This window comes from Aspergillus japonicus (assembly GCF_003184785.1).
Source record: "Aspergillus japonicus CBS 114.51 unplaced genomic scaffold BO86scaffold_5, whole genome shotgun sequence".
Taxonomy (NCBI): Eukaryota; Fungi; Ascomycota; class Eurotiomycetes; order Eurotiales; family Aspergillaceae; genus Aspergillus; species Aspergillus japonicus.
In genome coordinates this window covers 275013-298688 of record NW_020291642.1, presented here as the reverse complement: position 1 = coordinate 298688, position 23676 = coordinate 275013, and the positions used below count along the sequence as shown (strand labels likewise).

Genomic DNA, 23676 nt, shown 5'->3' with positions numbered 1-23676 from the left:
AAAAAAAAAAAAAAAAAAACAAAAATGGCAGAAAAAGCCACACATCAAACAAAACATACAAGGAAAGCGAGGGACGGTGTCCAGGACACGACACGGCTAATATCAACAGCATCAAGGTGCGAAGGAGTAAGCAACAAAAAAAAAAAACGAAGGTGATGTAGATGCATGCATGCTAGGCTTGTTATAGAGATTGAAAAAAAAAAAAACCAACCACAAAAGAAAAAAACCACAGAACCACCCAAGTCTCGCGGATGCAAAAGGCAGGAACAAGACATCTCACATATGTAAAGTCCCCGGACTGAAGGAGAAGGGACTCCGGGGTAAATCGGGCGTGCGCGGACTCAGGGCCTTGGCGAAGAGCTCCTCGCCGGATCCGGATTCCGTGCTGGAGGTGTGTGTCATTGTGCCTAGTGAGGTGAAGCCGGTGTGGTGGAGGAGGTGGTGGTTTTGTTGCAGGTGATTGGGGGATTGGTGGGTTTGCAGGGATTCGGGGGGGTAGTGGACGATGATGGGGCGGATGGGCGGGTCGGAGGGTGGTTGGGCGGGTTGATTGTTGTTGGTGGTGGTGTTGTTGTTGTTGTTGTTGTTGTTGCTGTGCAGAGTGTGGAAGGAGGTGAAGGAGGAGACGGCGACGTCTGGGGACTGCGGGGAGAGGAGATGGCGGGCGGTGGCGCCGGCGTGGCCTGTTTTTGTTTGGTGAGTTAGCCTGCGGACTTGTAGTTGGGACCAGGAAAGACGGTTGATTTGAGTGGAAGCGAAGACATACCCTCTCCCTTTGGCGATAGCTCCTTCTCACTCGTCTGCAACTTCAACCCCCTCAGCTTCTCCCCCAGCTTCCCCCCACCGGTGGTACTGGGCGACACCGGGGTCGCCGGCCCCATGGGATAATGCGGATCCGGATGGCTGGCCGGCGGGCTGCGCTCGGGGTTCAACGAGACCCCGAAGTTGGTCTCGATCCATTCCTTCTCCTGCAGCGCCATGTGCAGCGCGATCCCCTCGACGTTCGCCCGGCACTCGTCGCGGATCTCCTTGTCCAGCACCTGCAGCCGTTTCTTCGCCCAGATGGTGTGCAGCACCCCCTTCTTGCCCGCGGACCGGCCGTCCGCTCCCAGCTCCGGCGGGAAAATCGCGGGTAGGGGGTTCAGGTGCAGCGGCTCGGGGGCTTTTGCAGCGGTTGGGTCGTGGTCGGCCGGGGCGGCTTCGTAGAAGAGCGTCACGGTCGGAGGGATGGTGACGTGCGGCGGGAGCAGGAAGTAGAACCGGCGCGTGTTGTCCTTGGTCTTCTCGTCGGCGGGGAGGACCGCCTGTTTGCCTTCCCAGGCGACGTGCCATGAGCCGCCTTTGCTGTTGTTGCTGTTGTTGCTGTTGTCGGTGGAAGTTCGGCCGAGATCGTCGTCTTCCCACTCGATCATCAGGATTTTGGTCCCGTCGTTGCCCTTGCCGGCTTCGAATTCGAAGCGAGCCAGCGCGGTGATGGAGATGGTGCCATCGGGGACGCGCGACGGGTCGAGGGCAGCGAACTCGCTGTTGTTGGGGGTGAAGGGCGTGGGGAGGGAGTATGCCATGGCTCTTGGGTGTTTTGTTGGTACTTTCGTGGTTGGAGAGTACGGAGGACGATGCAAGGTGAGAGGGGACCTTCTAGGCGGACCGGACGAGGGCAGTGGACTGTCGCTGATAAGATGAACGAGGCATCTGAAACGGGGATGCAGATGCTGGACTCCTGGAGGGACTGAAACCGCCGATCCCGGGTCAGACGAGATGGAATGATTCCGCGTGTTGGGGTGAAACAGAGCGACTGATGATGCCTGGTCGTTTGTCGTCCACGAGGATCAGAGAAGATGGATGGAGAGTAGATGAGAATTTGCTGGTGATGGTGGTGGAATGGATTGAATGACCGATTGATTGATTGATTGACTTGCATTATTGACTTGATTTGAACTGATTTGATCTGAGGGGTTCTGAAATTGATGGGTTTTTTCTAATTATAGATTCAGCCTTGGCATCACACCGCAGCTTCAACGCTCGCTCTTGTTTATTGCCCCCACCCCTACATTCTTCTTCTGTTTTCTGCCACTTCCTGATCACTGCGTTGCTGTTTACTGCTGGGCCCTTCATCATGGTAGCAGACATGCAAGTCGAGGAGAACAGATCCAGGGTGATGCCTCATGCTTGGAAGGATGCCTGATTGGCCTCGTGGTATACTGGATGTACCCCACTTGAGGTACGAAGAGCGATCCAAGGCAGAAAACGAGAATGAAGAGGGGCATGAAAGAGACCACGAATGGTGGAGCGACAAAGAGGAGTCGGGCCAGGCATGTCAGCAATATCCTTGGTCACGGCGACCAGCCTGCTCCTGTTCATTGTGTTGTTCGTCATGGATCACTGCGGGAGTGATCCCTCCATGATATACTCATGCGAGAAGGGCGCTCTCCCTCTATAAGCAACCATCTAGCCAACAAGTGGTCAACCACTTCATCGCCGTGTGCCTATCCCTCCTCTTGCATCGGACTGAAAACGTCCGTAACTTTGGTCATGGTAAGCAAACCCCAAGGTACAGAACAGTACCATACCACCGCCGCAATGCGAGGAGCATCTGGGCGGCAATACACGGGTGGACAGTCTTCAAGAAAGGGTGATGAAGAGATGCGATCATGCAGGGAATTGTGCGCTTAAACTGCCCGAAGAAACGGACGCGCCGCCCATGATTTGTTCTATAATTGTCCCCCCGTGCTGTGAGTATCACCAAAGGAGACGAATCGTCTACGTTCATTGGCAGACTCTTGTTCGGAAGAAAGAGAGGGGCAAAATTCAACGCACTCGAATTCTGCAATCATCATCACAAAAGTCAACATCATCAACATGACTAAGCGCTGGAATATTGATGGGCTGGAAGTACAGCTAAGAATCACGGCGACCCAAGCCATTCGTCACGGACTTGCGAAAATGCCGATGAGGTCGAGGACTATCACTGGTTGGCGAACGCACGCTCCACCAGTCAAATCAAGATTCAGTCCTTGGGAATTGTCCGGAGGATATTGTTATCGAGAGGGGTGATCCATTCGATGCACTGGCAGGACTGACGACAATCTGATCCTGTGTGTTGTTGACGTTCGACCTCGGATCCAGTCAGTTGCAATGTAAATCCAAGCAGCATTGTCGACGACCACACCTGGACCAGCGTCTGCGTTCATCATCAATGATTCTCATGATCTCCGGCTCCAACCTCATGATATAAGCTCCCAATGCAGCGATCGCAACCCACTGTATGGCCCATCGTCATTGCAGCCACCATAAGAGCGGTTACCAAAAATATCCCCCGCCCACCCCTCCATCCCAGAATAGCAGTGCGCATACATAGCCTTAGCATCTTCTGCACTTAGCCCAATCAGAGCATCTCATTCAGGGTCTCCTCCATCATCCAAAATAACTTCCTTAGTCTGTGATGAAAATAGAAGGCCTGCAGATATCCGGGAGTTTTCAGGACACTACCCACCCTTCAGCAAGTGTGGATGTGTGTCTGGCGCTCACGTCTGCCACTCACCTGCTGACCTTTGCACTGTTCGACTATCCTGCAGACTAGAAAACCAGCCGCCCCTCCCTCCTTCCACTGCGGAGCACAGAAGCCTACTGCACAGTGTTATACTGTACATCCTGCTGTCGAGTTACGCGGTAGTCAAGTGAATCAGTCAGTTAGTCAACCAATCCATCCTCAGTCTGCAGAGAAGACAGAAAAGATTCCAACCGGATCAGGCCCAACTGCGAGACGCTCTCAACCTACATAGTACATACATAGTACTACTCCCTGCCCCGCTTTCCTCTCTGCCCGCCTCTGCTGAGTAGTTAATTCCACTATTAATCCCAGTTGAAAGTCATCACAGCTTCTCCTTCCCCCTTCCCGTCAGACGACTAAACCGATTGAGTAAGGTCAACTCTCTGCACGAATCTGGTATATAGAATTTTTCCAAAGGATGGGGACGCGTGCGATGATCCCGTCCGAATGAGGGGAGGAGGGGAGGAGGGGGCGAAGTGCGAGCGGCTGAGATCACGGCGGCAAATCCATGGGGTTGTAAGGCGTTAGGAGTGTGATGAACCGAGTTTGAATTTCTACATTGAGTTTTTGCTGATGGCTTTTGTTTTTTTTTTTCGGGGCGGCTGGGAAATCCTTCACAAAGGTTAATTGCAAGGGAGCTTGTTTTCGTGGTTAGGCTTGTAGGTACAAGTATGCTGTATCTTGTGTGTCCTCTCTCGATCTCCCGCTCTTTCTTTTTGGGTGTTTTCGATGCATTGGATTTGGATATGGTTATGGATATGACTTGGGAGAGTACCCGATTCCTTAGGCTTGTTTTTCTAAATATAGTTTACTTCAGTACTAGGGACTGATACTAGCAGGGCTGTTGTACATCAGCTTGAGGTAGGGAAGTACTTACTGTACAGTACTCCGTAGAAGTACTTCGCTGGGACCACATCGTGGCAGCTGCAGTTAAGCGCCGGCACTAGACTTCTTGGGGACGAGGGTGGGTCTGGTCGGCGCCGCTTTTCCCCCTCCCGGTTCTGGAACCTGGAACCAATTGGTTCCGCCGGGATAAGGATCGATGCGGGCGGGGTGAGTTTAGATGACGTGTGGTGGGTTTTGGCGCCCGAGGGGGGGATTTCTTACTTACTGGTTGGCTCGTCTCGTCTGCATGGCCAGGCTACCATACTACTTATCTTACCTAGGCTGCTACTCCGTAGCTGAGGAGGGATACTAGTCCCTAGCAGCTTCTAGCACACGGTCTAGTTGGGTGTGGTAGGTTCTAGAGGGATTGAAGGTCGTGGTGAAGGAAATCGCGTTTTGGAGGCACGCGTGCCTATTCTACCGGTGGCATATAACAATCTTTCGATCTAGCATTGAGCTCGGGGATATGATACCCGAGCATCGAGGATAGTAGAGCGCCAACGTGCCAGACACCAGACCAGCCCTATCACGGAGGGTGAGTGGTGGTTGGTGGTTTTCTCGAAGCCCTCGCAATCTCTTCACTAAGATCTTACATGGTTTTCTATTTACAGCTCAATCTCAATCTAATGTATGTACAACTTCAGAAATATCCACCCCTGAATCCCGCTTGCCTGCGCCCGCAATTCTTCAGCGAGCAAACATGAAACAGCCAGCGCGCTTTGCTGGCCAATGACCTGGCCCCATCGCGAGGTGCTAAATCACAGGTTGATCTAGGTGCGGCCACTGGGGGCAGGCTGGAGCAGTGCCCCGAGCAGGGTGAACCCGGCGACCGTTTTGCACGGCAGACTTCGACCTTAGACTACCCTCCACGGGGCGAATCACCCGGAAACTTTGGACTTGGACGCGGACGCGGATTAGAGTGTAAGTGTTAGTCTTAGTTAGTTAAAGGGTGGCTCAGTTCACGACCTAGCAAAGGGGGTGCGGTGCTCACGATCTCTGGGCGTAGATGTTCCAATGGGGAGGGTAGGGTTACCGCCGTGCGCTCGCGTTGGTATCGCGTGTATTGGTTATTTACCGTTACCGCTGATGGTGGGTAGGTTACCGTACTGGACACCACCGAGCCTACGATGTACGTACAGTATTTGGTCGTGATGAGCCTCTTCTTTTTCCCCTGCACCTTGGTATTTGACTTTCGATGCTGGTGATGGTGCTGTATCTTACACTGGATGGGTCAGTGATTCAGGTGCGATTCTTACCAGCTAGGAGCCATTCATACATACATCTCTCTGTATCAGTATCAGTATCTATACAATAGCCCTTCCTTCACCTCGTACAACAAACCACAACCATCTAGTTCACACCCCTCGAAGATTGACCACCAACAAGACGACATCGAGTGTCTCCAACGTCCTAGTCATGTTATCCATTCTACTACGTCTATAAGCCAGATTAAACCAGCAATCCCATCATTCCCCGCCAGCACAAACCCCCCTCACCAGTTAACCCGCGCCCACGAAAAAGGTTTCCCTCCCGTCTTCCCCGGGGTAGGATTTACTTTGACTACGACTTTCCTCTCTCCAATAATCATCTTTACCACTGCCTCGGGTCGGGTCACGACCTATCCCACTGAGATAGGGAGAGTGGCCAGCCCGCACCCACACCGTCTCACCCGCCGCGAGAGCCTGTCACTTTAGACGGTGTCAGTGCGCGCTTCCGGATGCTTGGGTCCCGTTAGACCGTAGTGCTCTTGACTTGGGAGGAAGCTAGAGGGTTGCGTTGGGCACCTAACTCGTAAATCGCGCTTATACGTGCTTTCCTGGGAGGGAAGGGAACTACCGGTATAACAGGCTACTCGAGGGGGACTGAGGGGGCTGATGCGTTTGTGCTTGTATTGGGGGGTAGAACTGGGCTGTGGATGGGGGTTCTCTGGATCGGGAGGATCTCTAGGGTAAACACGTGGTTGCGTCTGTAGGTGAGAATGGGATTGAGGGGATCTTGGGATCTTGGAGGGGGGTCCGGAGGGTATAGGTCTGGGAGGGGGGCGTGGTGCATGCGGCGCAGATGCCTTGCAGGAGGCTCGGGGTTGGTGGTGAGGTTGTCCTGAAGTCAATTGTGGGTTGGAGTGTGCGTTGTTCGAGGGGGTTTGTATGTTGGTACGTATGTATCTTGGTCGGACTGTGTTGATGGGAAGAAACAGGGTCGGTCGTTGGAATGCTGATTGATGTACATGTAATGAACTAGGTCGCTTATAGTAAGGAGCTGATACTATACCCACGGTCAACGTCACTGGTAGATCAGACTCCACGTACACATACTCCGGACATGTCGTCATTGGCCAAGTCTGCGCGTGTTTGCCAATGAACCAGTCACAAGCTTGTAGCTGCTCCCTGCTGGTGTTTTACCGGGTCTATGTTCATTAACGAGAGAAGTAGACTTCCATGTCTAAGGATAAGTGATTTGCAAATGTCTCTGAGAGAGTGGATCATATTTGTTATATCCTAGCCAATAGTGAATCCGCTCCCCAACTCCCAACGCCAAACCCAGCGCTCCCTAACCCAGACAAGAAAAAGCGCCTTGGAACTAAAGGAAACCAAACTTTCACGATTCATCTTTCTCCTCGCTATGCTTTCTCCGCTTCCCCTTGGGCGGATCCTCGAGCTGCGTCCGCTTATATGTCACGGTGTGGGTGACCACATGCCGCACGCTCACCCGGCTGGCGGTCGCGCTCCGCGGGCCCTCCCAATACCGCAGCTTCCAATCCGACGGCGAGTAGGGCGACAGGATCGAGTTCGCGCTCCGGGGCGTCTCCAGCGTGGGCGAGTACCGCATGGCCGGCGGGATGCGCAGCCGGCGCAGGTTCATCATATCCCGCCGGGTCGGGGGCACCGTGCCGTACGGCGTCGGCGGCGGCAGGGACGCCGTCGCGGGTCTGGTGGTGGCATCAGAGAAGTTGAACGAGCCGCTGACGGCACTGGCCGGTTGCGAGGTCGGGGTCTTCGTGGCCTTGTCCCAGACGAAGCGCGTGGTGGCCCCATTGCCGTCGGCCGGGGAGAAGATCGGGGTCAGCGCCTTGAGGAATTCCGTGTAGGCGGCGGGTGGGGTGATGGGCGTCGACAGGCCGTCGTCACTGCTGTTCCTTGCTCCGCCCCCTGATAGACTGGCTCCGGAGTCGGCTTGTAGTTCGGAGGGGAAGGTCATCGTGCGAGGGGTCTGTAACGGGTGGAGGATTGGCTTCGCCGGCATTTTGGATGGATGTAGATGTGTCGAAGGTCCTCGAGAGTTTAGGTAATGTGTCGAACACAAAGAGTGCTCAGAGGCTCAGAGTGTCTTGGAGAAAAGAAGCTCTCGAGCCAGGTGACGATTTGTTCTGACGAGAATGCGCCTGACCTTGTCACGTTGTGCGTGCGTGGCAGTAGACAAGGGTGACCCGTCGTATATAGATTGAGTCTGTATGAGACAGCCGACACCCGGGGAGAAGTAGGCAAGCCGGGACTAGGTGGACTGAAGCGATCCAACCGGGAACGTCGCAGCTGTGATAAGAATAGAGAAAGACCGGGAAGGAACTTTCTTTCGTGATATCCTCTCTCTCAGGAGAAGAAGTAAAGGAGGGGGGAGGGAGGTTAAGGGATGGAGGGCGGGCGAGACGTGGAGGGCGAGGATTATTATTTATCTCGAATTGACGCCGACAGCCCAGACAGGAGAGGCAGGCGGATTTCGCGTACAGTACGGGTATTATGACGGTAAAAGAACGAGACGCATGTCATGTAAGTATGAGGGTCTGTCACGAATTCAAGGTCAGTGTCACGCGCTAGACCTAGAATGGCTTGACCCCGAGAGGTGCGCGGCTGCTGCATCGAAAGGACCCCGAGTCACCCTTTCCCACACTCCTTTCTCCATCTATCCGCCTCCACACGTTTCAACTCACCCAAGCTGGCTGCACAGAGGTGTGATCTCCAATGCAATGGATCATCAGTCTGCAGAATTGACTGGCGTGGATTGGCTCCCGCGAGAAAGAGGGGAAGACGGTGTTTCGCTCGACTGCAGGTTCAGATCGGTTGATCTGCAATGATGTGTGACAATTGACGAGAAGGTGTCATCTACTCGGTCAGATGAGATGAAGCTCAAACATTCATCGGGACCATCCTCTTTATAATCATTCATTAAAGGGCTTGGAAACTGGTCTCTATTGCTCGAATAGCCCGAATATACAATGCTGCAAACTAAAGACAAGGCCGAGATACTTACTGCCTCAGGGATTAACGCGCGCTATTTTCCAGCGCTAAAGCTCATCCTCTCCTTGAGCCACCGCACAATATGTACAGTACATTATGTTCCTCATCAAAGTACGTTCGATCCAATTGACTGCGCGGAAAACCATCCCAGGTCAGAAATACTCAGGACCCTGGTCGTTATCGTCCGCGTTAATGCACACATCTGCCGGTCTTACCTAGTGGCGGCTCGCCCGGTGATTCCATCGTGCAAATCGTCAATCAGATGGACATTACACCTATGAGCTGTCTCTCTGAGAGCTTCCTGCTGGGAGCTTCAATTCTATTGTCAATCTAGCCTGGCGGCTGGATCTCCCCAGACTTCCACGCGGCTTGTTTTCATACTTTATCTTCATCTCGACTCTGCCGGGTTGGCGCCTGCATTATATCCTCATGCATCCGGACCTCTTCAGTAAAATGAACGACGATTGGCCAAGGACTGATATCAAGGCACTGTCAGTCACTCCGTTGCCATGGCATGACGGACTATGCGCGCGGGGTCTGTGACTAGCACCGTGCTCAGGCTCGCAGGGGCCTCCCCTCTACCCCTCTGTGGGCAAGAGTGCTCGACCCTCTGGAGTCGTGGCCCTGGTAGAGTATGCGCATCCCCGCTCTTCTTGCAGGCTGGCCTATGTTGGTGGGTCTATCATGATATCCAATGTTTATCACACCATGCTGCAGAGAAGGTAAACATTGAGACACCCGTTTGCACAGGAAGTGTCGCATTGGAGATCAAAAAGTTGACAATTATCTTCATTATTTACCTCGGTAGCCATGAGGAAGGACTGGTGTGCTCGTACCGTTATGTCCCATTGGCTACTCATCAACCCTGGTTGGGAATTCTCTCACACCGTCTTGTTTTTCGGTGCTACAACCAACCAACCTTTCCACTCGGTGTTGGATGCAAGCCCACACCTGAAGCATGCAGCTCGACCTTTGACTGCTTGCCATGTCACCCTGGCATTCAATAATGATGGATCAAAAGCTAACGGATGGTTCGAGACCGGACCTTGTTGAGTGTGAGGATAAAAACGCTCACCGTTCCATTCGGATGTATGACAGCCAGGATATAGCTTCTCGCGTTGAAACTTGACACCCAATCCCAGCTGTGTTATGGACTATCATTGCACGAACGGTTCTACCAGAAGGTCGAAGATTGATTGGGTATGCAAAGTTGGGGAAGATGATAGAAATCGATGTTGACCAATTGATTCCCCCGAAAGCGAGAATATCTGCGTGCCACAATCATGCACCCAACCCATTATACCCTTTTCTGTCCCAATCCTTTGGCGTATCGCCTGAGTGGAATTCTGCGTACAGTGACATTTGTTCCAGCGACTCGCACTCGGAAACGTTAACGTAGGCCTAGGAGGTCACAAGCACAGGGCACATTAAGAATACGACCTTTTTCATGCAGGTGAACAGAACTGTGGTCATGGGAACCAGGCCTTTCCATCTAAGTCGAGTGCTTCTACAGTTAGATTCATGTCTTCGGCGTTTTGAACACCTTAGAATCCTGGCTCCTGTCGCTCGACGGCCGTGACTGATCACCGCAGATGAACGACCTATGAAGTTGAACGAAATGCATTCCCCAATCTACCTGAACGCCATCTATCAGATTAATTCCCGCACTCAAGCCGAAGCACAATGTCCCCCATCTACCCTCAAGTCCGCTCCCGTCATAAATCCGCTGCCATCGGCCAACATGTACACCGTGGGCGCCTTGAAGTCCTCGGGCACGCCCAGGCGGCCCAGCAGCGCACCCCGCATCCAGGTCTCCTCCACCTCCGGCTTCTCCGCGAGCAGAGCATCCGTCATGGCGGTGCGAATGTACTGCATATGGACCAGTGGTTAGCGGTCATCACTCGATACATGAGGATATAAGAGAAAACCTACACCGGCGGATAGGGTGTTGATGCGAATGCCATATTGTCCCCATTCCTGCGCTACAGAGCGACACATCTGGTGGACGGCAGCCTTGGAGGAATTGTATGCTGTGCAGGTGAGACCCTGTGTGCGGCCGCTCTGTTAGCTTTTCTTTCTCCTGTCATGATTGGAAAGAAGGCAATCTCTTACTCGGTTGGCGATCTGCCCGGACATCGAAGCGATCATCACAATGCTGGCGGGGGTGTTCTGTTCCTTGAAGATGCGAGCGCAATGCTTGGCGGGGATGAAGGTGCCGATCACGCTAGAAGTACCGGCTCTTGTCAGATTTCACGCTATCCTCCCCACAGAACTGTGGACCTGGTGGTTGGAAGCTTACTTAACGTCCAACATCTTCCGCCACATGTCCACGGGGTACTCCAACGCGGGCACCATCTGCTGGATCCCGGCGCAGGTGATGAGTCCGCGCAAGGGCATATCACGGCCCAATGCCTCTGCGGCGATCTGCTCGAGAATCCGGCTTGTGGAGGCCTCGTCGGTGATGTCGCACGAGACATAGGATGCGTGGAGGCGCCGCGCGCGGGCGAGCTTCTGGACCGAGGCCCATTCTTCAGCACTGGGCGCGGGGAGCAGATCCAGGCACACGACGTCGCCGCCGGCTTCGATGACGGCCCCCGCCAGCACAATCCCCAGGCCCCGGCCGCCGCCGGTGATCGCGACCGTGCGATTGCCGAGCGAGAAGAGGTCGTTCGTGCGCCCGATGACCGGCGGCTGGGTTGAGTCGGCGACGGCGGGGGTGGTGCGGTCGAGAGCGACCTCGGGGGTGGTGTTGTCGGCGATGGAAGGGGACATGGTGGGAACTTGAGTAGAGAGGACTTTGCGTGCAGGCGAGGTGGTCAGGGTGAGTATGGGGCAAGGGGAGTTTAAATGAAGGTTTTCGTGGCGAGACTGAGACTACGGTAATCTGGGGGTGATGTGCAGTTGGTAAATGGATTGCGCTTATGCTTAACGTAAGTAGGAGGAATCTTGCTGTGGGACAGGACAGACCTCCTGTTAGAACGCATCTGGCTTGCGTTTCGCGCAGGGACCGTCTTCATTGCTGCGCTACGATTGCTGTGCCATCTGATCCACTGATCTATGGTAATAGCGCCGCTGTCCAGGAACTGCCTGTGATCTTGAAGGTACTGTATGTAGTACGCGAGCGGGTGGTGCTAAAGCCTCCCTGAAGGGGAAAGTCCGGGATGAATCATTGATTGAAACTCGTTGCTTTCCCGATTCCCTTCGGCTCATCCCACTGTGGGTCGTGCCGAGGCGCCAAAGATTTCCAAATTGGGGAATACACGAGCGCAAACTTGGCGATGCCCCAAACCCAAACCCACTCAGCCTAATTCATGAAGCGGAGGTTGATTGAAAACAGATGATGTCGTGCAGAATGGAGGTACTGTACGTACGCAAACATCCGACTTGATGCTTATGATCGTGCAGACTTCAATGACCAGGCCAACGTTTTCGCTATATTCGACTTATGATACAACGACGACAAGGCGCCAAACTGTTGAAGCACTGCAAAAGTTGTTTCGGGGGAGCATGAATCAACATCGAACAATGGAACCCCAGAGCACGCTATGGTTCCGTGTCGGACTATAATTCCTTGGAAAGAGGGTTTGTGTTTGTTCTCCGCTTCCCAATAAAACGACCCCGGGTTCCTCGTGTCCGTTCCCCGCAAAAAACCACCCCATGAAAATGACGTCCTACTCGCGTCCTTCTGCCCGTCTTTCGGCGATTTAACCCTACCCCAGCCCAGCCCAGCCCAGCCCTATAAAAGTAGATGAAGCCCCAATAGATCGGAGTCAATGTGAGCCCTAGTTTGCTAGCATTGTCTCTAATCTCAATTTCACGCCTATTTACGAAAAGACATGACCGTTCTCACTGGTAAGCCACTTTCGCTGGCTATCACTGCCACTGCAGGAAGTGGTTTCCTGCTGTGAGTCATCATCCACGCATTCGTTCATCTTTGTCGGTCATCGGACCAAGACTGACTGGAGATTTAGATTCGGATATGATCAAGGTGTTATGTCAGGTCTTTTGACCGGTACTGCATTCACTCGGACATTCCCGCAAATCGACACGACCTCCACAGGACATGGCAGTTCCTCACTGCAAGGCACGGTGTAAGTCGGCATCTGTGGAAGTGTTGTGTGCAGCGAGCTGACTGGGGCTAGGGTTGCTATTTACGAGATTGTATGTCGATGATACTTCAATTCCTTCCGTTGGCACACCAATTGACCATGGAGTAGGGTTGCTTCTTGGGTGCCCTGATTGCTCTGTTCGCGGGTGAGAAGGTTGGCCGTCGGATGTGTATCATTGCGGGTTGCATTATCCTCAGCGTCGGGGCGGCGATTCAGTGCAGCGCGTATGGTATCCCGCAGTTGATTGTGGGGCGGATCGTGGCCGGCGTCGGCAATGGTCTCAATACCAGTACAATCCGTACGTCGGCCCTCAGAGTACTCTCCTTTGGAATGCAGGCTGATGGGAGTAGCGGTGTGGCATTCGGAGTTGAGCAAAGCATCCAGTCGAGGAAAAGGGGTATGTGGCTTCTGTGTCAATATCGGTGGGGTCGGTGCTGACCTCGGATAGCTGGCAATCGAGCTCACAATCAACATATTTGGTGTCATGACGGCCTACTGGGTTGGTGAGTCTATCTGCTGCTTCCCAGTCCCGCCACACACATGCTAAAGTGCTCAGATTATGGAATGAGTTATGTCAACAGTGAAGCTCAATTCCGGTTCCCTATCGCGCTGCAGATTCTCTTTGCCATTATCACACTTCTGGGGGTGATTGTCTTGCCTGAGTCGCCTCGTTGGGTGAGTGTTGCTGCCCTGAAGGGCTTTTGGGCTTGGAAGCTAACACCAGAAAGCTTATTTCCCACGGCCAACGCGACAAGGCGCAGCACATTATCTGGGCTGTTCAGCCTAACGCGGACCAAATCTCCGAGTCTGACACCCTTGTCACGACAGAGGTAGAAGAGATCTCTCGTGCTATTGCGGAGGAGCAGGCAGCGTCGCAAGAAGGATCCTTTGGCATGATTTTCAGCAACGGGCCTCAGAAGTTCTTCTACCGCACGCTTCTGGGGATGGGGGGACAGTTCATGCAGCAGATGTCAGGAGTGAATCTGATCACTTATGTGAGTTAGAACAATCTAAACTGATAATGTCTTGCTGACCGAACGCAGTACAACACGGTAATCTTCGAGAACTCGGTTGGTATGAGCCACAACTTGGCCCTCCTGATGGCCGGTTTTAACGGGGTAGCGTATTTTATCTCCACCTTTGTCCCCGTCTGGACTATTGATCGGTACAGTTCTTGCACTCAAACTCACCAGCTCGGCTGCTAATTTGAACAGGCTGGGTCGTCGGAAACTTATGCTCTTTGCAGCGGCGGGACAATGTGGCTGCATGGCTGTTTTGGCTGGCACTGTGTATGATGGCGGCCATGCGGCCGGTATCGTGGCCACAGTGATGCTGTTTCTCTTCAATTTCTTCTTTGCCGTCGGCCTGCTGGCTATTCCGTGGCTATGTAAGTTTGGCTCCCACATCCTCCGCACACACGAAGGTTCACTGACCGATCGCACAGTGCCTGCCGAATATGCCCCGCTGGCGATCCGAAGCCGCGCTGCCGCATTGGCTACTGCCACCAATTGTACGCATGCCGATGGGTGAAAGGCAGGAGGAGGTATGCTGACTGCCATCTGTAGGGATCTTTACCTTCCTCGTCGTGGAAATCACGCCCGTCAGTATTGATAGCATTGGCTATCGCACGTATATCTACTTTGCTGGTAAGAATCCCCCCATATTAGGCAAAGGGATGTCAGCCAGGGCTAACGTGAGTCGCTAGTGTTTAATTTCTGCTTCCTCCCCTTGATCTACTTCTTCTATCCCGAGACACGCAACCTGACGCTGGAACAAGTGGATTTGCTTTTCACGGGAGAGAAAGTCCAGCTTCACTGGCACCCGTCGATGGGCGCAGTGGGCGATGTCAGTGAGCGCATGGGAGACAAGGAGGTAGGCATGATTGAGCATGTTGAGTAACGGGCAGATCTGTCACCTAAGGCGTACAGAGTTCGTGCTTGTTGTAAGTAGACTTGAGATATCCAGTATCTGCAGTATCCTCAGCATCTGCAGTAACTACCGTGATAATGAAGCAATTTTATTGAAAGCCTGGTGACAAGCACGAGCCCCTCCAAAACAGGCAGCTGCGGTCCGGGGAAACCCCCCGGGTTCTTCTTCTTCCTTTCCCCACATCTTCGGCGGTTATCTCTACCCGATCGGGAAATTTTCCTCCGCTCTCCATCTGGGATTCTTGTTGACCCCCGCAGTCTTCGTTTCTGCAGCTACTTTCCATCAATGCTGCGTACCTTGATCCTTTCCATCTTATCCCCAGATTTTTCTTTCTTTTTGAATCAAGCATGGCGGTAGAATCAGAGATCGATCTGTGCCACAACATGCGCGCTACCCTTGACACATCCCGCCTTGCGCCGCGCAGACGTACTCGTACCGGCTGTATCAATTGCAGCCGTCGCCGCAGAAAATGTAATGATTCACTCTCTCATCTTGCTGCTCAGAGGTCAATGAGTCAATGAACTGACAGTCCCAGGCGATGAAGCAAAGCCGGTTTGCTTGGGCTGCAAACGTCGAGGCGACACGTGTGAATGGCGGCGACTGGGGTCTTTTCGAGAGGCCAATCTCAAAGTCCTCGAACCCGAGCATCCTTCCATGAACCAAGCTGCCGGTCGTGCATCTCGTCAGAGTAAATTCAAGGTACAGTACAGTCGATCAGGCAGGTCAATTTGCAAATATCCACCTGACGGTTTCAGATCTTGAATGTTATTCCGGCGCGATCTGCCAAGACAACGGCCGTTAAGCAATCTCGACGATCAGTTGATGAGCGTGTCGCATCATCAGCACCCTTAGGAGATGGCGATAGCTATGAGAACCTCAACGCATGCACAGGGCCAAAGTCTCCTTCGCCGAGCACTCGGATTGTTGATCCTCCTCTCAGCCCGCGTACCGCGGAGCGACTCTCACCGCTATCGCATGAGAGCTTCCGAAATTCAGACAGACTGGATCCGCAACAGTCTGCCGTAGGTGTGGAGCGCGCAGCCCACAGTTCTCCAGATGCGTCTCATTACCATCCATATATGCATTCTAGCCCTGATTTTGTTGTCGATGAACTGGCAGCTGTTCAGAATCTGACGGGGAACCCCGGGCAGTTCCCTCATTCAGCGTCCAACGTCTATCATACGATACCCTCGCCCATGTTTGACCAGAGCGTGTTCTCTGATGCAGTCAGATTTACCAACGATGTTTTTGTTCCGGGATCTGCTTATGAGGCTCTTCATACTACTCTTCGCAACCGGCAGCTTTGGACTGCACGACCGGATATCCCAAGTCGGGGTAGAACTCCTGAAATCGTGCCGGAGCCCGGAATCACAGTGCTAGAAGATTGTGAAAGAACAGAATTTCTTGTCATCTCCCATCAGAGAACAGGGCGCGAGTTTGAGCTACACCCAGAACGCGAGAATGTTCTGTGGCAGAATTACCTCAACGAGATATGTCTTTGGGTGAGTTCGGTACGAGCGTGTTACAACGGTCAGCATATACTGACCCTCCAGCTTGACATGTTTGACAATCATCGTCATTTTGCCTCAACCTTTCCGCAAATGGCCAAGTCAGCACCTCATCTCCGCTACTCAATTCTAGCCCTGTCCGCTCGGCAGATGGAGCGGAAGCAGAACAGAAAGTCTCAATCCGAAAGTCTGTCCTTGTACCAAGAAGCAATCCATCTGCTTCTTCCTGAGCTTGAAAGCAAGAGCACTCCTGTCATCGCCTCCTGCGTCATTCTCTGCGTGTTAGAAATGCTTAGCTGTACGTTCTATTTATTCTTAAATCTGGCACATCTGATTGTGGTCACCAGGCAACCCCAAAGAGTGGCGGCGTCATCTCGATGGGTGTGCATATTTGATCCAGGCTGCTGAAATCAACGGATTCTCTGGCAAAGAGGAACAGGCACTATTCTGGTGCTTCGCGAGAATGGGTATGCCGACCGCCTGCTTTCTCTACCCCGAGTGATCTAATATGTTCTTAGACGTCTGCGGTGGCCTCATCTCGGAAGAAGAAACCATCATACCCATCCGCAACTGGATTCCGCGCGACATGACCCCAGCCGACGCTGCACAGCTGTTCCTGGCATCAAATGTTTATGCTTTCGATACATATGCCAATTACACTGTGTTCTTATGTGCGCAGACACTGGGCGTGCTATTTGGTTCCGCTCGACTTTCCACATACTATCACGGCATCCTGGAAGATGGCCACTCGTATGTTGACCGATGGCAACAACTTCTGCATGATGTAGAACAGTGGTACGAGAATCGTCCCAGCCAGATGAAGCCATTATTTAGTATCCCGACCGCGTCGGTTGGGGCGGGTAATGATAAGCCGTTTCCGACCGTGCTGTATGGGAATGGCGCTGCTAGTAAGTGACTCTCAAGCGCTCATATGTCGCCTTCTGACGCCTCAGTATCTGGGAACCAACTTTATCATGCCTGCGCTCTTCTCCTACTCCAGGGAAAGCCGAAGACCCTTTCAATGCAGCGACGCCGAACGGTAAGCTCTTGCTGGCGAGCTCCCCAGGCTATTCAGTCGCTAATATTGGATTTAGAAGTCTGTCCTCTGGCATGCACGACAGATCTGCGCTATTTCGGTTTCGAACACCCATCAGTGCGGAGTCCCACAGTATCACGATCTATAACAAGGCGCTAATCCATAGTAGTGGCTGTTGGACCAACGCATTGCAACCTCTCTGGCTGGCCGGCAAAGTGATGTCTCACCATTCCGAGCATGCCGCTATCGTTCAGACGCTGACGCGTATCGAGCGGGAGACGGGTTGGGCAACAAGCTGGCGAGCAGAAGACCTTCGAGAATTCTGGGGAGATGAGGAGGAAGCAGAGGAAATGGAGGAAAATATGCGAGTGGACATGCAGCGAGATACGAATCTGCAGACTCCGCCGAGTGTTCGAGGCAGCACATGTTCCCATTCCACCTTGTGAGACATACTCCGGATGCAGACGCGACAATAAATCAAGCAGGACGCCCCCCACAGCTAGTCGGACTAGTGCCCTGGAATGAGACCGAATTAGACGGCTAAAGAGGCACCAACAGGCATTTCACATGCTGAGACAGCGTATACATCAGTTTGCCAACGCGCAACCGGCAAAAATACCAGGCAGAGAGAGAGTTTGAAACAACGCAGCTTGACAAAATATTAGGTGGGAAAGGGTGGAGCCCCAAGTGCCAGCTCGGGCTTTTCCATGGCGGCAGCAGCTTGTGGTTTGTGCGATCCGCCACCAGATCCACCAGAGCCGATGTCTTGCTGCTGTCCACTCCACTCCACCAGTCACTCCACCGCTCCACCCTCCGCGCGATTCGTCATCTTGACACTCTCTATCTAGACTACGCCATCTTCAATGATCTATTCATGAACACAGCACAATCAATCCCTCAGGCTTCCGCCGCTACCCGCCTTAGTACAATCTCCAATCCCTGCGCTCCAACTGGCAGATCTGCTCCGTCATCGTTCAGGTCGAAGTATAGCCGCCAAAGCCCGGTTCCGGCCTCATCATCCGGCAATCGCACCGCCAGCCAGCCCTCCCACCCATCCAGCGTCAATCGCTGTTCATCCTTGGTCCAGTCAAAGGGCCCACAGACGTGGCCCTCACTGTCGGGTCGACTACCCCAACGCACTTCGTGGGTTTGCGCGTCTAGAAACACCCACCGTAAAGTAGGTGGTTGTTCGCCTGTTACAGTCACCAGCCCGGAGGTATTATCAGTCGGGAATGCTGGATGAGTATAAAACCCTCCATTGAAGGGAGACATCGTGCTCGGTGCCTGTTTCGTGATGTAGAGCTGTGTGTTCGCAATAGGACGGGTTGTTTTCATTTAACTTTGCTGCGACGTTTGAATGACGATTGTCTCCTGTAGACAGCCAGTAGCTGAGGAAGGAAGCAAAGGCAGACTCACTCGGCCGTCTTGACTCACAAATACTTTTGCGTTCTGAATTTCTTCGTGCTGACTAGGGGTCCCTTGGGTGAGCGAGCAGCTGGCAATTAGATGGCAGCGCTGCTTGCGGGCTGATGCTCGTCGATCTTCTTCATGGTCGCGGGTGTGCTGGGAAGCTTCATTCAGGCCAATCATGGTGGGCAGCAGAGCTGCCATTACTGCAATTCCTATCACCATGGTGGCGGGCGTTGCTGGTTGCGTTGAGAGGATGTGAAAGAACGAGTATGACCATTCGATAGATATTCTAGACAAGGCCGACGATTGCCTTCTGCCCACGCCAGGTGAGAACCGTAAGCATTCTTCCAGCTTAACTACGAGGTGAGGTTAAGTGTGAGTTAAATATGACTGGTTGGCAGCTACAGGTGGTAGGTGGAGTCTGCTCCATCCAGAGCGCCGCGTCGCTGCCAGGCAAGGTAGCTTCACCTTGTGATTAAACGGCGATGAGGTCACGCTTTACAATACTCCATAGATCAATTATGCTCTCTTGTTCGTCCTTCAGGCTGTCATGCCTGCCTCTGAAATAAGCTCAACCTCGTCCACGTCTTATTTTTACTTCCAGTTCTTCTTGCCTGATCACCTCTGCGCTCTACAGCCGTCAACGCCAGTGCCTCTGCTCTCTCCACCTACCGAATCAGTTGCACCGGGATCTGCTCAGACTGTCGAAATGGCCGAGTCCATTACCAGGTATGTCCTCTTCTCTTGTCGGTCCTGGGGCAATTCAACTTAATCTATCTGTCTCATTCTTCCACCTCCGCCCGATACATGTACATGATGTCCGGCATGACCCTGACGCTTTCACCAAGTACTGGACGAAGCAGAAATAGAAGAGGAAGAAGACAAAGCATGGACAATATCCGTCTATAAAATCATCTTCACCCTCATCTACTTCTTCACTTCCTTCTGCACTTCCACCTCCACCCAATCACCAAGCCATCACCCTTCCTTTATTACCTTCCAAAGCCCTCCTCCTCTTCATCTGCTGCTTGCTTGTTCTCCACCCAAATCTCCCTATGACTCCACAACCACAACTAAATCACTAACCACCCCGCCTCTCCCGCCACTGCCGGAACCAGCCCCCCCGACACCCGCCCCACCGGCGGCCGCAAGAACAGCACCAGCAAAGACCACCCGGAGGATGAGCTGGACTCCTCTGCCCCTGCCGCGGCCGAGAGCCTCACAACGGAACCCCCTGCCGCCGCCGCCGCCGCCGCCGCCGCCGCCGCCACGACCACCACCACACCCAATGGCCTGGTCCCGAACAGCGGGATGAAGGCGCCCGGGGCCACGCAGGAGGAGGACGGCAAGGAGAGTCTACGGATTCGGATCCATTTGAACCTCCATGCGAAGGTCAAGCTGGAGTTGGATGCGCAGCTGTATGGGGATATTGTGATTGGGTTGTTGTGATCATCGTTTCGGGCTAGAAGGATGTATATAGTTCGGATGGGATTTGGTGGTGAGAGTTTTTTATAGCTGGGAATTGACTTGAGTTTGAGGGTTCCAGGTTGAGGTTTGGGGCATAGTCCGCTCGACGCTGTTGCGTGTGCGGTTGGGCTTACTTGGGTTTGGGTTTATTTCCTTTAGAGCTGGGTGTGGTGGTTTTTGGGCGTGAGGATGGTGTTGGCTGAGTGAGTGTGATGGTGGTTGATGACGGTAATCATACTTTTGGAATAATGACTTTCGACGCAGATTACCTTAGTTCTCTCGAAGATACAGTACCTAGCAGTATTCTTACTCGTTCTTACTCCACCATGTCATTAGTCAAGCAGTCTTCTCCGCGCATCTGTCCACTCTCACTTTAGGGTTTGGGGAAGATGGTCACGCGACACAAGGCCTCGACAGAACCTCTCAACTCTCGGCGGTGGAAACTCCACACCCGTTGCCCAAGTGACTCAGCCGAGAGACCAAATGAATAAGCAGAAAAAAAGCCGTCATACTCCATGGACGGTGGCTGGGGTTTCTAGGTTCATGAACGTGACTCAGGCAGCGAATCTCAGGAGGCCCGGTCTCCCGGGACTACACGAAGCCATTGCGGGGATATCTGACCACGATGATTCCTTTCTTTTGTTTTCTTTGAAATAACTCCATGGAAAACTGGTAAGTACCCTGGGAGGAAGAAGAGAGACATTGATTCATATTTCCCGTTTCTCGCAACCGTTGAGTTGCTGGGAATGCTGGGCGGGATACAAAGTAGTGCGCAGGGGCATCAAGGGATGAACGGATGAGTGCGGTGGACCCTGCCCTTTCGCCCCCCCCCCCCCCCCTTTGGCCGGAAACAACTCAATTCTTCGGCTCATTGGTGAGTGTCTTACATTCCGTGGGCGAACACATACTTGAGTTGGTGGTCTTGGGTGTGAGGGGGAAGGTGTATCCTAGTCAACGAGCGGAGTGAGTTGAGGAAGGGAAGTGCTGGTGTGGAATTGGGGGATGTTGAGATCATCGGGCGGTGGGATGGGGATTGATTGAGTGGCTCGGGGTGGGCTATTGTTCCTTTCTTAGATCTGGTGGTAGACGGTGGCAGACAGCATTGATGACTGAGAGCACTTGCTGTGTGTTGAAGGTCTAGACTCTGTCTATCGTAGACGATGTGTGGGCTTATAGGTTAAGCACCGGGATGATAATTCTTGTTGAAGGTTAGTGTAGGTCGGTCAGCTTGTTCGTCGGTTGAGATGCAACTGAGTATTGTTTGTCTTTCTTAGCGTTTTAGTCGGTCTATGTGTAGTCTATTTGTATTCGGTGCGGATGTAATCAAGCAGGGAGTGAGGTCGGGTATTGCATCATTATTTTTAGACTGGAGGGGAGGCACTAGGTACTATATCTGCTCACCATGCGTTGACAGCAGTAGAAGAACAAGTCGATAACTAGACTGTTCGGGATAACTTAAGTCTATCATGCTTTTAACTTGATTTTGTAAGTCATTGATTGATGTTTGAAAAGAGATTGAGCAGGTAAATAGGTGCATTGTGGTTGTGGTATAGGATTGGCGAGATTCATGTCGGAGATATATATCCATCTAACACATCCCGTCCACGGTAGCCTTGGCCCCCCACCATGGGCAATAAATAGTAGGCTTTCTATTTACTCCTTCGTTGTTTAATTTGGATACCTACAAGAGTGAATCGCTTACAGTCACGTCTATCCAGCAATACTGATATACTGATTATCGAGATAATGGATAGTGCAAACAAGCATTCACCCACAGCCAAGTGTCGAAAGCGGCCAGTCCCGACCAAAATAGAAGCATGCAAATACTTCCGATTGCCCCAGTGACTCCAGACCGCCACCCAAGTGGCCGGATCAGGGCCAGCCCACTGAAAACAATAGGAATGCTGTCTGCATCTCCTCAACTGTCATCGTTAGCTCCCGCCGATGAGAAGACACAAAAGATCAGGATGGATCTTGCCATGGCGAGCCCGAGTCGCAACTGGAACCCGCTGCACGCCTCAGGAAGCCACCACCAAGACACTGCTATTACCCCCTTCCATCATGCATTGAACGCCTACGACATCCTGGGCCCAGACGTTGTCCTTTGCGACCAAGTTCTGTACTATCATTAGGCTGCTGCTTTTGGAGCTCCACACCGATAAACCTGATCTTCATGACCTACTTACACCTGCACTCCTATCTTTGACCCCAAAGTCGCAAACCTCCAATCTGCCCCAAACAAGCTTTCAACTCCCCCCCAGAACAGCATCCGATATTCCATGCCACCTCCCAGGGACCCCAAACGAACCCCGAATCACCCTGGCGAAATGACAGGTCACAGTGTGTGCGAAGCCGAGAAATATCCCGCCGCGGTCGAGCTCCCCGCCGACTCTGAAACACCACCACACCTGGCGGCGGCGGCTTCTTCCCCTGATCTTCAGCCAGGAGACTACAACCCCTGTGTGGGCGCAAAACCCTCCTCACCCTTTTATCGCCATGCCACCCCCTCCGTGAACATCAATCGCCTGAAGGTGGACAGCGAGAAACCCCAGCCTAACGTCCAGCAGCGCTACAGTTCCCCCGTCATCCCCGCGAGCCCGCCCATGTTCAACGTATCCGCCCTGGAGTCGGGCAGCCGTCATGAGTCGACGTCGAATCTCTGGGGGCAACCGAAGCGGCACTGCGGGTGCATGAATCGGCTGAGCCGCAAGCAGCGCATCGTGGCCAAAGGCGCGATTGCCGTGGTGATCCTGGGAACCATGATTGCGATCGCGGTGGGAATTACCGTCGCGGTGGGAGGCGCCGTGTGGAGGTCGGATCACCGACAGGAGGTAATCGGCTGAGGATGATACAGAGGTATGTTGACTACGGTCTCATGGAAGGCGCGCGAAATTGCTAATTAAGTAGATCAGCAGGACCAACCTTGCGTTGTCCCTCTCTGTCGATACTTCCACCGACCATTCTCGGTTGTGATACAAGTACCTCAAACAAACAACACATTTCTGCAGAGCATCACTATACTGCATGGGAGTTTGGAGTCTGGAGAGTGTTCGCTGGGTAGGAATCGGATTGCATGTACATTTTGGCTTTTCTCTTTTCACTTTCTTTTTAATTCTTCTGAGTTCCTGTACATAAAGGAGGTTTTTTTTTTTAGCGACGCATGCGGGGGCGAGATTGTTGCTTGGAACAACGGGAGAAGATCGAATACAAACAGAACATACAGGATTAAAGACTGGTGCCTGACAGCTTGGCGATTAGCGAGGGCGGGATGCCTAGCTCGAACACGTGATCCAGCGGCCACATAAATACCGCGTGTCGGCGGCGCTCCCCTATCTGAACTTTTTCTTTTCTTCATTACATCGAAAAAAGCTAACAGAGCCTGCCACGACCCTCGTCCATCTTCCCACGACGAGTGTTGCCTTCGGTCTACGGACTGATCGGCTCTGGAGAACAATTCTCCCTGATAGGAAGTTCGCTTCTCGTTGTGTCCTCTTCAGTGAGGGCGATGAGGGGGGAATGTCGATGACGGGATACATCACTTATCATCACT

At 52.9% G+C, this 23676-nt stretch overlaps 8 protein-coding genes across 8 annotated transcripts; 4 read left to right on the top strand and 4 right to left on the bottom strand.

Moving 5' to 3' along the window:
* Positions 1-194: 194 nt before the first annotated feature.
* BO86DRAFT_161356 (uncharacterized protein) lies at positions 195-1865 on the bottom strand. Its single transcript, XM_025666413.1, has 2 exons — positions 767-1865; positions 195-683 (listed from the first exon to the last, which is right to left on the bottom strand). Exons 1-2 carry the CDS (start codon positions 1563-1565, stop codon positions 277-279), a joined length of 1206 nt encoding a protein of 401 aa, XP_025531486.1. The 5' UTR covers positions 1566-1865; the 3' UTR covers positions 195-276.
* A 5023-nt stretch (positions 1866-6888) lies between these two features.
* On the bottom strand, positions 6889-8065 carry BO86DRAFT_385884 (uncharacterized protein). The gene has a single exon (XM_025671210.1). It carries the CDS (start codon positions 7676-7678, stop codon positions 7034-7036), a length of 645 nt encoding a protein of 214 aa, XP_025531485.1. The 5' UTR covers positions 7679-8065; the 3' UTR covers positions 6889-7033.
* A 782-nt stretch (positions 8066-8847) lies between these two features.
* BO86DRAFT_161169 (uncharacterized protein) lies at positions 8848-9780 on the top strand. Its single transcript, XM_025666412.1, has one exon. It carries the CDS (start codon positions 9192-9194, stop codon positions 9672-9674), a length of 483 nt encoding a protein of 160 aa, XP_025531484.1. The 5' UTR covers positions 8848-9191; the 3' UTR covers positions 9675-9780.
* A 555-nt stretch (positions 9781-10335) lies between these two features.
* On the bottom strand, positions 10336-11439 carry BO86DRAFT_415869 (oxidoreductase, short chain dehydrogenase/reductase family; the record flags this gene model as incomplete). The annotated part of the gene is made up of 4 exons (XM_025674936.1): positions 10336-10536; positions 10600-10713; positions 10780-10891; positions 10967-11439. 4 exons carry the CDS (start codon positions 11437-11439, stop codon positions 10336-10338), a joined length of 900 nt encoding a protein of 299 aa, XP_025531483.1.
* A 1064-nt stretch (positions 11440-12503) lies between these two features.
* BO86DRAFT_415868 (MFS sugar transporter) lies at positions 12504-17695 on the top strand (the record flags this gene model as incomplete). Its single annotated transcript, XM_025674935.1, has 22 exons — positions 12504-12571; positions 12639-12758; positions 12810-12828; positions 12885-13074; positions 13127-13173; positions 13225-13279; positions 13333-13451; positions 13505-13771; positions 13820-13941; positions 13991-14163; positions 14221-14286; positions 14342-14422; positions 15241-15404; positions 15461-16207; positions 16259-16511; positions 16561-16680; positions 16732-17019; positions 17085-17121; positions 17167-17252; positions 17308-17373; positions 17466-17617; positions 17648-17695. The coding sequence occupies 22 exons, from the start codon at positions 12504-12506 to the stop codon at positions 17693-17695; spliced, it is 3288 nt and encodes a 1095-aa protein (XP_025531482.1).
* A 451-nt stretch (positions 17696-18146) lies between these two features.
* Positions 18147-18860, bottom strand: BO86DRAFT_303836 (uncharacterized protein; the record flags this gene model as incomplete). Its single annotated transcript, XM_025667592.1, has 2 exons — positions 18147-18551; positions 18666-18860. The coding sequence occupies 2 exons, from the start codon at positions 18858-18860 to the stop codon at positions 18147-18149; spliced, it is 600 nt and encodes a 199-aa protein (XP_025531481.1).
* A 454-nt stretch (positions 18861-19314) lies between these two features.
* On the top strand, positions 19315-20108 carry BO86DRAFT_436871 (uncharacterized protein; the record flags this gene model as incomplete). The annotated part of the gene is made up of 2 exons (XM_025676033.1): positions 19315-19388; positions 19778-20108. Exons 1-2 carry the CDS (start codon positions 19369-19371, stop codon positions 20106-20108), a joined length of 351 nt encoding a protein of 116 aa, XP_025531480.1. The 5' UTR covers positions 19315-19368.
* A 2248-nt stretch (positions 20109-22356) lies between these two features.
* On the top strand, positions 22357-23119 carry BO86DRAFT_385880 (uncharacterized protein). Its single transcript, XM_025671209.1, has one exon. It carries the CDS (start codon positions 22454-22456, stop codon positions 22967-22969), a length of 516 nt encoding a protein of 171 aa, XP_025531479.1. The 5' UTR covers positions 22357-22453; the 3' UTR covers positions 22970-23119.
* Positions 23120-23676: the final 557 nt, after the last annotated feature.